Below are 15,948 nucleotides of genomic sequence, written 5' to 3'. Positions count from 1 at the left end.
TGCCAATGTGCATTGGCTCGTTTAGTTTACACTCGAAGTAGATTGGTCTCTCTAAGCGAGATCCCAATTCGTCGGTCATATGACGTGACGTCTCCGTTCCCTCCTTCAGGGAACGAGGGTTACCTACCATACGTAACCGAGACGTTTCTTGAGCAGCATCACATGACACTGAAAACTGAAGTAATGCCTGCTGTAAATTCAGCTTTGCCATTTTTGGAATAAATTATATTTTAACATATATTAAAATAGACAACAGTTATTTTAGATTGTAATAATTTTACAATTTTTGATCAAATAAATGCATCTTTGGTAACCATAAACACTTATTTTGGCATACAAAAAATGTAATACAATATGGAAAATATACAGTACAATATTACTGACTGTAATTTGCTCACTCTCCATACCACACAAAGTCGACTTGCTTTTTAACATAATATAATTACTACAAAAATAAGGAGTGTTGCCCTTGGGGCTAAATGGATCCTTCTTTGTGGCTCTTGAGCTTTTGAACGTTGAGTAGCCCTGATTTATACCATTTCTGATTGCTAATTGGATTTCTTACAAAGAGTTTTTTTTTTTCTCCATTGCATTCTGCATGTTGTGGAGGAGTGTATCTTCTTTGCACTGACACATAAAAAAGTTAAAGACAAGGTCGAGCAGAAGCATGAAAAAGTACAAATAAATGAATCCAGTTTTCAGACTGTTAAAAAGTCCCCAGGGCGATGGGTAACTTAATGATTGAGAGTTAAAAGGAAAAAGACGATGTGAAAAGGTTAACCCATAGAAATCGCAATGGAAGATTACGCAACATTGTTTTATATATTTGTGTTTTGTTTCATTTTAACTCAAAAATGTATTCAATTACGGCCAGAATGTGTGTGTGCAAGGGCACTTGAGCTAATGAAACAGTTTACAGCCCGATATCTTGAAAGGGAGGCAGAGTGGCGACTCGTGAGTCTCATGGCTCGACGCTCTTTTTAATAAGCTGCATGTACTCGTAGGCTTTGGACCATCAACTCCCACTTAAAAAGTCACACTCTCTTTTTCATCCTTTCTTCTTGTCTTCCTCTTACACACTGGGAAGGCTAAATTACTGCCACTATTTGCAATTTACTGCTGACCTTGGAGTGTGTTATGCTGATCTCACAACACGTGTTTTTAAACCATTTAAGCTCCAGTGACATTCACTGTCTTACCTTAGACCAATTCACCCGCTTCATGACGCTCTCAGGTTTGTAGGTCTTCTTGGGCAGCAGCCCGTAAGGCAGCTGGACAACGAACGGAGGAGGAGCCAAAGGCATACCCGGTGGTGGGGGAGGGCCTCCTCCAGGAGGTGGAGGTGGTGGTGGAGGTCCGCAGCCAGGTGGAGGTGGAGGAGGTGGAGGTCCTAGAGATGCAGGAAAAGGAGGAGGTGGAGGAGGTGGTGGTATACCTCCACTTGGTGGTGGTGGAGGAGGCAGAGGTACAATTCCTCCTGGTGGTGGCAGTGCTGGAGGAACAGCACCGGCTGCTTCAGGTCCTGCTGCAACCTGTGAAGGGTTTAAAAAGAGTGAGAGTCAAGAAAAGGCCATTTTAAGAGACCACTGTGAGCCAAACATTCACCTCAACCACTCCTGTTCAGCCTCTACACCCAAAGGCCCATGCTTTTATCACCATTACATGTTTTATCCCATCAGAACTAGCGGGTGAGACAAGGGCAAAGGAGAGTGGAGGATAAAAGACAGTGCTTACAGCAGCTGACTTTTCAATTATAGGAGAGTGCATTAAAACAAGTCTAAAAATCAGAGAAAGTGAGAGAGAGGGGGAGAGATAGGGTTGAAGGGGCTCCTCGCATGCATTAAATAAGAGTTGATAAAAGCAGATGGATGACTTGGGGCTGCTGTGGCCTTCCCTCCGGGCACCGGTTCCCTCAGCAGCACTGAGCATCTGCCTTTCTAGTGCGCAGAGCACCGCCTCTTGAGAGCCAAGTAGGGGCCAGCGCACAGAGGAGCCAGAGCCCACCGCCCGATCCTCTCACTGGGGAAACTGGGACACGGTAATTCCTGAGGGGCAGGTAGTCACATTGAATATGTAAATAAATAAACGGCAGGTCGGTCGATGTGACTGGTAGACTCTTTTGGAATGTACACACCTGTCAAGTGTTTGGGCTCTCAGAGGAGCAATTTGACAAGTGCTGCACGAGTGGTAAAGTGAATGTGTGTGTGAGTCTACGTGTGTATGTGATTGAATGGTTATCTGGGTGGAGACTGGAGGGTTTTTTCATTCAGTGTATCCCGTAGAACAGAGTCCAAAAGTAACACTCGCCTGGTGCCAAACGCACGTACAAACTTGATTTGGTGAGCAATTAAAATGTGAGAAGCTGTACGAAGTAAAAAGGGATGAATAAAAACATATACTAAAGAATACATGCCTCAAATTAACATTTTGACAAAAACGTGTAATTATCAATTATATATCAATTATTTAATGTCTTTAAAAATAGTCTTTATTTAATTTTGTCTGCAACTCCATGTGCCAATATAAATGTGGAAAATAAAGCAAATATGAAGAAAAGTGAGATCGATCAATCAATCAATCGCTTTTTTCTTAATAATAATGTTTATTATTATTATTATTTAGATTTAAAATATTATATAACTATTACAAGGTCGGGGGGCTGCTTTGAAAAATTTTTTTTTTCTGAAAGTAATTTTCAGATGCAACGGGGGGGAAAACGGGATAAACACAAACATGAAACTTGTAAATAAAATAATCTGATATATAGCCTATGTACAATTTAATAACATATAGCCGAGTTTGATATTGGAATTGGGTGTTCGTCAAAGATTGCATGCGGTCGGAGATTCCCGTGTTTACAGCTCCGTAAAATAACCTACTGGAAGCTCTGTAGTTTTGCTGTATAGGCCTATAGATAAAAATATTTAAATTACAAACACACAATAACATTTTAAGTTACTTCCATTTCTGAAAAAACGAATGTAGGCCTAGTAATTGATGTTATAAATACACACGCCTGATTTTTGTTTTAATTATCCATCGTACATAAAAAAACAACAAAAAACATTTGCAATCAAGACAAAAAAGCCAGAAGTGAATGTAAACCAGATTTGGCCCAGACTCTGTTGCTATCTGTGAAGCCAAGCATAAGAATAGCCTACTAATGTACATTTGTTAACCCACAGTAACAAATTTTAACAGATTAATCGCATATTTTCGTTTGCTGCATGCTTTTAAAAACACAATAAAAAAATATTGTTTTTTTTTTTGAGGAAAAAAAAAAGATATCTCGTATAAGTTGCATTTTCAGAAATAATAACGGCAGGCCTAATAATGTTATAATGTACCAACATTATGAACACTATAGGATATTTTAGTTCCCCTCACTTTACAACAAATCCTTTAAATTTAACCGTATCAGAACAGAATAAGACTTTAAAAAGATATAATTCTAATGGATAAATATAATTGCAGTATATAATAATATATGCTTAGCAATAAACATGCCAAAACAAATTAATTTATAAAGAAACGTAAGGTAAAGTTGGGCTTACCTCTCTCAGGCACAAATCCAAATGTGTCCATATTCGCGATGTAGCTGAAGCTAAACTATTAGCCTTATTAGGTAAAACAGGCTTTGTAGCTCACGCGTGTTCCATCCAGTATTGACGGAAAAATATCATAATGAGTAAAAATATGCCACAGTGGACCGGGTCTCACGCCGAACGACACGGTGAACGGCTGTGCTGTTTCCAATGAATGCTAAGCGCGATCAAACAGCTGAAACATAAAACAGACTACTCCGTAAGTTTTGGTCATACAATAAAGGCATAATTCAAAACTGCAAAACAGCCGACGCTGCACTATTACATAACTATGGAAAAACATAAAATAATCCACAATATGCATTAGGTCGGGCAAGAGTTAATTGTGGACCCTATTGCAGGAAATGTTCAGTACACAGAAAACAAAATACTGAGATAAAGAAGATGAGATTAAGCTTAACTCTGGGTAGCATCAGGAATTATAGAGCAGCATATAACCCATTTCTATGGGCCTCGTAGGATTCTAGTAAACTGGACTCACAGTTTCAGATTAGCAGCAGAGAATAAAAAAGCGACTGACACTGAAGGCATAGCTCAAAAGAAACAAACATGGTGAAGTTTATGATGATCATCTGTTATTGTTTTTAAGACGTAATGACATAAGCGTTCATTCGTTCCATATGGAACATACTTAACTATGATTACACCGAATGACAAGATGACACTATCGATATTTGTTTGCGGATGAAATATGGAAAGCGCTTTGTGTAGACTGATTCATCACGTTTAATCATAAAGCATAACAGATGAGAGTAACCCATTAGACTTGATTAACATGTAAATTGCCTCTGTAATTTGCTAATAGATTGAGCGTATGAATAGGATGCAGCCACCTGAACCTTTAGCAGTAATGAGAAGAGTAATCGGGCTTGAACGCTCATGCAACTGGTGGCGGCAGGCAGTCGACCTCTCTGCTCCATCCTCTAGATCTTTAACCTTGAGCCACAATCCACAGGGTTTTTAGCCAAATACATGTTTCTTTTTCTTTATTGGGCCTTTTTTTTTTCTTCCCTGACTTTCCTAGTAACTGCAGATAACTGAAGCTCACAAGATGGTCTCCAGGAAGAGAAGCCATTATGGAGGAGTCAGGGCTCAATTCATCCAGTAACTGATAAGACTGAGGGCGGTAATGTCCTGACAAATCAATCTCACTTTGCTCGCAACAGAATAAACAGGTATTTTGAATCATTGATCACTTTTCTTTTCAAAAGTTACTTTGTGCCTCATTCTCATCACTGCTTAGTGAAAAAGTATATATATTTTTCATTTTCTAAAGCAATTCCCCTCTCTGTGCTCCAGCCTCAGTTCAGTTGATTAGGACAATGCACATTTTTATATGCAATACCGAGTGTTTGATTACACAATGCAGGCAGTGGATTGTTTATTAGAGGGGAAATTAAAAAGATGTAGGAGCATCATGCAGAAAGCTGTGGTCCCTTGACGAGTACCCTGTCCCACGATTATGCGTCTGTCAATCTCCGGCCAGTTGTGACCCATTTTCTCTTTTAAGTTTAATACAAGAGAATGGCAAGCAAATTAGCTGCTAAATTAGAGCACCGTCATTTCCGCATTGCTTTGGCCCTCTGTGGCAGCGTGCGGCTTGCTGCAGACCCTCCAGCCACGGTTCTGGAATGCTAATCAGCCTCCAGCACACAATTTTCTCTAGACATATCCCTTATTCTCTTTAAACAATATCCATCATTTAGACCAATTTTACAACCAAAACCCATTTTACACAGGAAAATGTTTCATTTAAGGCTCCTTTCCCCTCTGTTTTCATTCTGGCTTCTTATCTTGCTTTAAAAAGCAATTTACGACCAGAAAGTCTGGTTTGATAAAGGTCTAAGATGGCCACTGACCTGAATTTTCTGGCCGTCTCCCATACCATTCAGCTGCACTAATTAGCAGTCAGCATGTCTAAAACTATCTGTTATAAATGGACAGGACAATATCAAGACAAGCATCCATTTACACTCTCAACGGGTGGGAGGGCACTCTTGGTAGAAACAGCCACAGTTTGGGTAATTAACTAGGGCTAACACACAATTAAACCATCCCAATCTCATCTCTGATGAGCAAGAGGCAATTTCAATTAGATTCAGTTACTACTGAGGGTTACAATACTCTAGTTAAATGAAAAGATGGGGTTTCATTTTCCCTTCCAGCTGGAACTGGCACTGGGAGCCTGTTCCATCATGCTCCTGTAGCTCACGCGGAAGAGAACAATGCTAGCAACCCAAAAGTAAGGGTTCACTTCCCAGGGAACAGACAAACTGCTTGCTACATTTACTTTCTAGCTTCTAAGAACTGGAAGTATTCACAGTATAGAGATTGTGTTTGGTAAGATTCACCATTACAAGCTGCTTATATGCTGGATATGTGGTAAGGATTATGGCCTAATTCTGTAGCATGCATTTGTAATGAATGATTGCACAGCATCTGTTGAGAGTCTGGAGACAATACAGAAAATCAAGACTCTGGATGATCAGTGAGAGGTAACAGCTTTGATCAACCTGTTAGAAGGTATAAAAAAATGCTGATTTTCAAAGATGCTGGCGGGCGGCTGCATTGAGCATGCTGGGAAGGCGGAGGGAAGGGTTGGGAGAACACCCACCTTGCTGTTTCTTTCGCTGATGCTTTTCTCTGCCTCTCTTAGCTTGTCTCTCTCACTAATCAACTGGACAGGTGAGGGACAGACAGACAGACACATAGAGAAACAGAGCAATGGTAAGGCAAAGAGAGATTGCATAGCTGGAAGCGGAGAATAAAGCAAAAGCCAACTGCCAACATTACTGAAGGTCACATGGCAATAAAACTTGGGGACAGCAAGAAATTGGATGCAAGCAGCCTACTTGAACATTATCAAAACACTGTTTGCCTACTAATGAAGTAATACAGGATTTCATTAGCAGTTGTTGTGAGCTTTGCAGGAGTGAATTCATAAATTAAGAACATCATTAAACACCCTCACACAGTTCCAGTTCTAGACAAAATTGAGTGCAACAGTGCCACCCACTTTTTCAGCGGACTTGGTTCCAGAATTATTTTGCCCATAGAGATTTTTTAAAAAGTCTTTATTAAAGAGTTAAAGTGCTTTATGGGAATGGGTGGGTGTCTCGATTTACTTGATTTAATTAATTTGATTTCAAGTTATTAAAAATCAATTCCGCTATGGAGAAAATTACTATGATTTTTACTTCTGGAACGCGACTGTTGCACTCTATTGGCTCCAGTCATTTCCATGATGCTTTTGTTCCAATAACGTCCATTTTAAAGGAAAGTTCAAGGCATAATAGTTGGGAATGCAGTAAATTGATTGTTGTGCATCTTTTAAAGTTGCTTCTGGAATCCTGTTCTTTCAAGTCCTTCCTTTCAATGCCTTATGACACGCTCAGTGAATTTAGCGCAAGCACTTAGAATCAGTGATGCTTTACTCCCGCTTTGACCTTGCTATGAGCAGCCTCTTTAAAAAAAAAGAAAAGGGTTAAAATCTTAACAGCCTCTTTTCATTCAGAGGAAGCATACACTTCTGCCTCTAAATTACACTTATAAGGTGCAGTTTCCCCATACTGCACGTAGGGCAGAATCAAATATTAAAGACATGTAATGGAAAAGAAGATGGATACTTCAATGGTGAAGACTGTGAAAAACGTATCACATTTGAAATGCTGTCCTTGCTTGTAGTGTTTAGTAAGCTTTGTTTTTGTTTTATTTAATCTTTATTTATTTTTGACAATATAAAGGGCAGAACAGCAGTCAACACACTGAAAATTGTCAAGAAGAAGAACAGCAGCATCTTCATAGTCCTTGTGATCGTTTCCTCAAAGACAGAGAGAAAGAGGGATGGCACACATGCACTGCATCTCAAACGAATCAGCCTGTAAAGCTGAATGGCCGAGCTGTGTCCCCTGTTACTGACCATGGCAACAGCGCAGGGCACATGGCAACCAGCTCTATGATTCAAGTGAAGTGCTGTCCTTATCGGCATTATTACTGCCAGACTTTTTGCCAAATCCATCCCGGCAGTGGCTATAAGACACAGGTCCAGCCCTGCACTGCACCGCAATGTTACGAGTCCCATGTTGGTCCAGACAGCTGACAACAGAGCTTTTTGAAACGTATGAGGTGCTGCAAAAGATTTCTCCTTTAGTATCACTTGGATTCTGAATTATTAAACGAGCTACCATTTGATTCCACACCTTTGACTCTACAGTGGGTATAGAAAAGAATCACCCCCCTTTAAAATAATCACATTTTGTTGCTTTGCAACCTGAAATGAAGACGGACAAAGTTTTTGTTTTATCCAGCTGTATTTACTCAGTGCAACTTATAACATCCAAGTGAAAGATATAACACCAACATGTCAGGAAAAAATAAAAAATAAAAATAAAAAAACTAGAATCATTGAGTTGGAAAAATGATCACCCCCTTGTGTCGGCATTTTGTTGAACCACCTTTTGCTTTAATTACAGCCTTTAGTCTCACCCCTATAACATGATATTACACCTCCATGCTTTACTGTAGGAATGCTGTTATTTGAATGGTGAGCTATATTGGATGCTTGGTGTTGAGGCCAAATAATTCAATTTTAGTCTCACGTGGCCTCAAGAATCTTCAAGGTGCGTTTTGGCAAAGCTCAGTCGTGACTGCATGTACACATTTGCAGTTGTACACAATATACATTTCTTGCAACCCTCCATACAAGCTACATTTGTGGAGAATATGTGATGTTGTTGTCGCATGCACACAAAGATCCTTTTTTCCAACTCAGTGATTCTATTTTTTTATTTATTATCATTTTTTTATGACATGTTGGTGTTATATCTTTCACTTGGATGTTATAAGTTGCTCTGAGTAAATACAGCTGGATAAAACAAAAACTGTGTCCGTCTTCATTTCAGGCTGCAAAGCAACAAAATGTGATTATTGGGGGGGTGATTCTTTTCTATACCCACTGTATTCTCTTTCTGTTGAATGTCCAAGAGAGAAGAGACAAGGGACCCTTGCAGGAGGCCTAATAACGTATGCACTCTCATTATCTCTTAAAAATACATACATTAAAAGTGCAAAGCTCTTTTATTATTTTATTCTTTCCATTTCACATTCAGTCTGTCTGAAATGTTCTGTATTAAAGCTTTCATGAGCTCATCCGACTATTATTTTCGCATGAGCTGTTGTGTTAGTTCCTCTGAATAATGGCTCTCTTCAATTATGTGTTAAAGGCAAATCTGTTGTCTGTGCATATCTTTGCTGACATCTCTTTGTCGTCCTTAAACCTCGGTCACCCTAATGGCACAAAATAATGTGAAAATGTCTGATATTCATGCTATACCGCTCAAAACTCTTGAAATGTACATCATACTGCAACCTACTGAGGCTTATTTTAGAGACAATGATTATCAAAAAGAGGTAAAATATGGAGACAGGCTTTTTGAAGAGTTGACCTTACGTTTCAGTGCATGGTTGTAGTTTTATGCTTTTGTTATTATACAATATAATAAAAAATATTAGTAGTAGTGGGAGAAGAGTTTTACACTGGCTGTCTAATAACGGGTACAATTTGTCAGCTTTGCGCATGACAACCTATGAGTTTACATCCCTTTCAGATGTGCCAAAACACCCACAGGATATGTGCAACACTCTCATCCTAATATCCTGGTGCTTCTTTAGTGAGCGCATTATATGTTCTCTACCAGAAGCACCAGAAGTCTGTTGATGTGAGAATGTTCTGGATCCAAAGCTTTGAATATGCCTTTAGAGTGCACATTTGATAAGAGTATGCATCTCAAGGGCTCCGCTTCACTCCTCTACCTGTTAATGTGCTGGAGATGACTGAGCTTCAAAGAGAACGAGATTGCCTTGGGGTAAGACTGAAGGACACCCAGGGAAAAACAACAGCCAAATGACACTCTGGTCCAGGAAAGCAAAGCAGGAGAGCAGGTGAGAAGTCATTAATGGGGTTGCGGTGTCCGTGAGGAGGGACACATTGGGTGCACGCAATATGGCTCGGCATGAATGAGTGTAGAAAAGGAGGGATGATGGTGACTGATGAGGAGCAGAGCACAGAGAGGCCTGGGCTCATGAATATGTGTAAGAGTTGAGAAAGTGATGGATGAGGCAGATGGAGGGAGGGAGTCAAAGTGGCTAACGTTCTGTGATTCGGCTCCTGAGGCAGATGAAGTGCAGGGCTGAGGACTGCACAAAAATGAAGTGTCGGGCTCTGAGAAGCTCCCCTTTGCACAGGGAGGAACCCATTCCAGCTCCGCCTCCACTAATGTGCCCATTTGGTAAATTCGTGAGAATGAATGGTGATCCAAGCTGCCAGGGTCCTTAATGACAGCAACTCATCTCGTTTGAAGGTGGGGAGGCTGTTGTTGGGAGAAGCTGGGGGCAATAGGGCTTGGATGTGCTGAGAGATAAAGTAAACAGAAAGACAAAGTGCTGGCTTTTCCGACTGCAATATATTTGGTTTCTGGAAAACTATTTACACCATGGAAGGCTCTTCACAAATGGTGAGATTTTTTTCCTCCTATTAAACTCCATAAGCTAGCAAGCAAGCTACTTCTTTTGTCCCAAGGCAGCACTAAAATCTAAAATGTTTCAAATTGGGTTTGGTAGGAAATAGAAGTCATTTTGCGGGAGAAGAACTAAGTTTTTTATTGACAGGAACGATGATGTGAAAGCCAAAGACGTAACGCAATCCCTCACAGCGTTGATACAATAGTTAGGAACAGGCTGCGATGGAGCAATTGAGAAAAATCTAATCCAACCATTTGAGGGGGAGATTGGCCCTTTATTAAATCATACAATCCCCCAAGTCTTAAAATACCCACTTAGAGCACCACTGCATTCACGATACAAGATAAAAAGGTTTCAATTTGACCGAATTAACAGAGTCTCTCCCTTCGCCGCCACATTAGAAGTTGCATTACCATTCGAAGCAGACAGAGAAAAACTGCTTCATATGACCTCACAACACAGAAAGTAAGTACTAGTGAACCTAATGTGCTTGTATAGCTCATTTTTAGGGCATTTGATGTATAGCTCATTTTCAGGGCTCTGAGCGTCAAGAAGGTTTTTTGATGGAGACAAATAATTTAATGCCTGGTAGTCTAATAGCCATGGGAGAATAGTTGTGAGGTGAAGAAAGGCAGTCTGGAAACCAAAAAAGTAGGCGTGTTGCTTCACGGATCTATAGGATAAAGGGCTCTTCTAAGGCAATGTGAACCACAAAGCTCTCATGAGGGAAGATAAGAGAAACCTCATCGGTGGTAGCTCCAATTAGTGTTTAGTTTGATACCCTTGGGTAGAGAGCGCAGAGCATCTGAATTGGACATATCTATGGGGCTGCTTGTGAACCTAAAGTGGTGATGAGGGAGAGAAGAGGTTATGGTGCAAGTGTTATTACCTGGGCCTGCAGGGTGTTGATCTGAGACTCTAGCTCTTTGATTTTCTCCTCCTGCTTCTGCAGCTCAGCCTGTGCTTCCTGCCGTGCGCTGAACTCCTCGTCGAACTGAAGACAATAACGCACACACAAAAACATTGATGTAACTATGCGGATTCCATCAACCACAGGACACATCAACAAATTCAGCATAACTCTCCACCTTCATTATCATCATCAACATCTTGATCCAAGGTTAAGATTTTACTAGTCTCATTCACTTATAAACTTGGCACTGAACAGCGTCTTGTTGTCTTTGGAGCATCTTTATCGTTTGGTTTCTGCGTAAACCTGCATTTGCCTCTCTCGTTATTTACATTACATGTGCGAATTGGTGGGCGGGGCTAAACAGGCAGTGATGTAGAAGCAGGCGTTGATCATCTTCTGAGGAGGCTGTGTTTAGCCACTATTACGTCATAAAGTGGCACATTACACACATAACCTGTCGTTTTGGCAGATTGGCTTCAATATAAGCTGTTTTTAGACTAATGAGAAAGTTTTGATTTCTGAAACTTACAGCATGTTTTTATAGTACAATGACCTCTTTTACAGGTATGTCAAAAGACCAAGGGAATTTTGATTTCTCAGTTCAATTTGATTTCTCCTTTAAACGGATCAAATGTCACAGTAAAGACATTTACATTATTTACTTGAAATATAAATCTTTTATAATGTTCTTTTGAGCTTTCTATTCATAAAAAAAATCGGAATAAATGTATCAAAATGTTTTCGCAAAAATATTAGGCAACATTATTCGGTAATAAATATTATAATAAAAACAAAACTGTTGTTTTAAATGCTAATAATAGTCCACAATATTACTGTTTTCACTAATTACATTTTTTATCAAAATAAATGCAACATTGGTGAGAATGAGACTTTCAAAAACATTTTAAAAAATCTTGCCATGCACAAACTTTTGATTGGACAATAATGTGTATATAAATATTAGATACATTATATACTATTAACTTTATATGTATGCATTAAAAATGACATTCAGCATTGGTACACAGCTGCAAACACAAGCATACACACAGTTAGTGAGTGAGACCCAATGTTTTCAGTTACCCAGTAGTATTTGTGTTACTTTGCCATTAAATTGCAAGCCTCAGATGTCTGGCTGACATTTGGCAGACTTGGGCAGGAAGCGGAGCAAGAGCATGGATACACTCTCAAAGCATCATGGGATACAACTCTTGGCTTCACTGACAACACCAGCAAGTGTTAGCTCAGCATCCTTACGAACCTCCAATGTATTAACTAAAAAAAAATATTACAATATTGTTCATTGGGGCCTTTAACACTATTTGAAATGATGCCTGTAAATAGTGTTCCCAGTATGGCACAAGCAAGCTTGTAGATTGGAGCATCAGCATTGATTCTGCTTGCACTGATACACATCATGTTGCTCTGCTGCCAGCTATTGATCAGACGAGAACAATCAATGTGCTGTCTCACTGCTCATGGGAGAAAAGTTTGGTGACAGCAGCCTGGATGCATACCAATAGCAACACACAGGGTGATTAATAGACTCACCTTTTTGGAGAATTCAGTCGCTCTCTGTTCACTCTCTTCCACTTTGGCTTTATCCACACACTGATCTGTCATACAGTGTACCGGGTACATGAAAACGCACAAAACACACAAGTATATGTAAATTACAAGGTGCAATGTTAACACAATGCTTAAGATTCCACATCAGACACAGAATGAAGACAATCAAAAGAACAAAAAAGCAAACAGAATAAAATGAACCTGTCAGTGTCTCATTCCCCCCTCCCCTCTGGAGATTTGTATTCTGTTCTGGAGGTTTGAGATGTACATTTAAAAATGGCGCCCCACATAATCTGTTTTCAACTCATTAAAGTAAGGCAATTTTTTTGTTTCTGCAGATGGGTCTGAAAACTTTTAATGAGACTTTGTTGGAAAGTTACGAAAGTGTTAGTGACAAAACACAAAAGGGGAGGGCAAAGAAGAAGAAAAAAAAGAAAGAATAAAAATTTACTTCACCCTTATTTTATTAATTCCTTTGGTGTCCAAGAACCTGGATGACAAAACAATTGGCAACAAATTCTCCCCCCCACCCCCAAAATTTAATCATAAAACAAATGAAAAAAGTCCAGGACTGCAAATATAACTGGTACAGCTGAAGTCGTGTTGCGTTTATAAGACATGACATGCCAGCCAGGTTTTGCAGATAATGTTTTATTTATGCATAATGAGTGTACCTTATCTTACGTGTCAGGTGAGTGCAGGTGTTTCAGACAGGGCTCTCATGGGGACCGGGGAATGATAATTAGATCTACTCCAGGAAATCGCAAACTTTTATCAACTGCAGTTGCGCCTCCCTCAGCGCAGTGTGATTTCACAGTAATGTTAGACAGAATGTAGTGTCAACCAGTGCAGGATTGTTATAATCATACTCTAGACATCCCATTAATCCCCAAAACTCTTTCTGGCGGATTTCATTGAAGTGTTATAACTCAATACTGCTCTCTCGCTTTTACCTAAAGCTGGTTACTGAAACCTGAAACTTATTTTTATTCATTCTGAAATGTTCTGGCCACTTTATCAAATGACCATACAGTTCAAGACAGAATTTAATAGTCTGGAAAACTGAATTTGTACCAATGAATAATAACTTAAAAGGAACTGCACTGAGGTCTAATGTGGTGTTCAATGCAAAGACGTGTTCTTCAAGACTCTGGAGACCTAATCTCAGAATTACCGACGAGATGACTGAAGTCCACATCCAGTCGCTCCCTGTAGGCGAAATCAGGGTCCATCCCACTGCGGTGGAGGACGATCTGGGACACACACTCCTCGATCACCTTGTAATACTGAGGCCTGTAATAAAAAGGAGTACAGCGAGAGTGAGGGGGCAGAGTATGACAAGAAACAAAGCCGTTAACTTCATATAAAATACCGCCTCGTGCATTCCTGCGAGGACAGCTCTTCATAAATCATCTGGTAAGACATATCTTTTAATGGTATTTCACAGCATTGAATTAAGGCTCCTTCTTTCGGTACATAATGAAATCATTAACGGTAAAATGTGCAGCCGGAGATCGCTTGGGTGACTTTGTCCATTCAAGGTGAAGACAAACCAACATACGGGCCTCCATGCTTCCCTCTCTAATTTGCAATCATCTTTGGCAATTAAGGGCAGCAATAAAACCTGAGACGCAAATCTAATCACTGTAATCTGTGTAATTAGTTGCACAATGACAGGGAAAACACGGCCTTGTGTTTGGAGGGGTGACAATGATGGGACGGGGAGTAAATGGGTTTGGGACTAGACACTGCCACTGCGCTTAGTGTGTGACCTTTTCTAAGTTATATTACCAAATTTAATTGCGAGTGACATTTAACAAATACAACGTCGACTTAAGCCGAGCTCCATAGTGGCAAATAATTATGTTCCAAGCATGACCTTGAATGTCTCATGTAGGTACTCAATTTTCCTCCCAGAAATGTGTTGTCCGCTTCTTCCAGCTTCTCCACACAAAACAAGCTTTTGAATTCTAATGAACGAGCATGACTTTAAAAATGTCTCTGTGCTAAATAATTGCACCACAACTCATAGCTAAAGCCACTTAATTCTAGAGCATTAAATGTTTTAATCTACAAACATTCTTGTTTGATAAACAATATTTGCGGGGGAATATAGATAAGCTAATGGATGAACAGCAGAGTTTTTTGACCCAAAGTAATGAACTACACAACAGGGGTGTATTTGCACTTATGTTTTCTTATGATCCATATTTCAGTTTTATTTGCTGCTCTTATGGTTTGTGTGCTGCAAATAAGAAAAATTAAGATGTCCCCTAAATTCAGCCACAGAAGGTGGCACATTTAATATTTTAGGTAATAATACACAAACAAATAATAAAACAATAATAAATAAATAAATAATATGCAAGCATTCAGATGCTCTCTTATCATTGCTGTTAGTATTAAAGGGTTAGTTCACCAAAAAAATTACTCATTAATTACTCACCCTCATGTCGTTCCAAACCCGTAAGACCTTCGTTCATCTTCAGAACACAAATGAAGATATTTTTGGTGAAATCTGAGAGCATTCTGACCCTGCATAGACATCAATGCAACTGAAACATTCCCAGGCCCAGAAACATAGTAAGGACATTGTTAAAATAATCATAACGTAATGTTATGAAGCTACGAGAAGACTTTTTGTGTGAAAAAGAAAGCAAAAAAATAATGACTTCAACTATTCAACTATTTCTTCTCTTCCTTGTCAGTCTCTGCCGCCATTCACGAGAGTACCACAATGCATGCATGTGATGCTGCTGAGGCAGGAGCCAGCAAAGAAATTGTTGAATAAAGTCATTATCTTTGTTTCCGTAATGTTGCTTCATAACATTACGATTGAACCACTGGTGTCACATGTCCTTACAACGTTTCTGGGCCTGGGAACGTTTCAGTTGCATTGCTGTCTATACAGGGTCAGAAAGCTCTCAGATTTCACCAAAAATATCTTAATTTGTGTTCAGAAGATGAACGAAGGTCTTACGGGTTTGGAACGACATGAGGGTGAGTAATTAATGACACAATTTTCATATTTGGGTGAACTAACCCTTTAACTAAAACTGTAATTATTAAAAAAAAAGCGTTTTCGTAAACTGAAATAAAGCCAAAATAAAATGTAAATACTAGATGGAAAAAATAAATAAATAAAATAATAATAATAATAATAATAATAATATATATATATATATATATATATATATATATATAATTTTACTTCAGTTAGTTGCAAAGGCAACAAATGTTTATACAATATACAATTTAAGACATTAACTATAATTGGATGTCTCTCCAAGCTCAGTGGCAAATAACATACTCAACCAAACAAATAATCATATTCATACACTT

At 39.2% G+C, this 15,948-nt stretch overlaps 1 protein-coding gene across 1 annotated transcript in view; it reads right to left on the bottom strand.

Moving 5' to 3' along the window:
- Window positions 1-1,042: 1,042 nt before the first annotated feature.
- Window positions 1,043-15,948, bottom strand: part of LOC107690091 (protein diaphanous homolog 2-like) — a 153,940-nt gene continuing 139,034 nt past the window's right edge. Inside the window, exons 15-19 of the mRNA XM_016488329.1 lie at window positions 13,781-13,899; window positions 12,589-12,653; window positions 11,014-11,118; window positions 6,220-6,282; window positions 1,043-1,532 (exon numbers count right to left, since the gene is read on the bottom strand). Coding sequence (XP_016343815.1) covers window positions 1,188-1,532; window positions 6,220-6,282; window positions 11,014-11,118; window positions 12,589-12,653; window positions 13,781-13,899 — 697 coding nt within the window. The 3' untranslated portion in view covers window positions 1,043-1,187. The remainder of the gene's footprint in view (window positions 1,533-6,219; window positions 6,283-11,013; window positions 11,119-12,588; window positions 12,654-13,780; window positions 13,900-15,948) is intronic.

The sequence above is a fragment of the Sinocyclocheilus anshuiensis genome, unplaced genomic scaffold, assembly GCF_001515605.1.
Source record: "Sinocyclocheilus anshuiensis isolate Anshui unplaced genomic scaffold, SAMN03320099.WGS_v1.1 scaffold1737, whole genome shotgun sequence".
NCBI lineage: Eukaryota > Metazoa > Chordata > Actinopteri > Cypriniformes > Cyprinidae > Sinocyclocheilus > Sinocyclocheilus anshuiensis.
The sequence above is the reverse complement of the archived record's forward strand: the minus strand, read 5'-3'. Positions and strand labels throughout refer to the sequence as shown.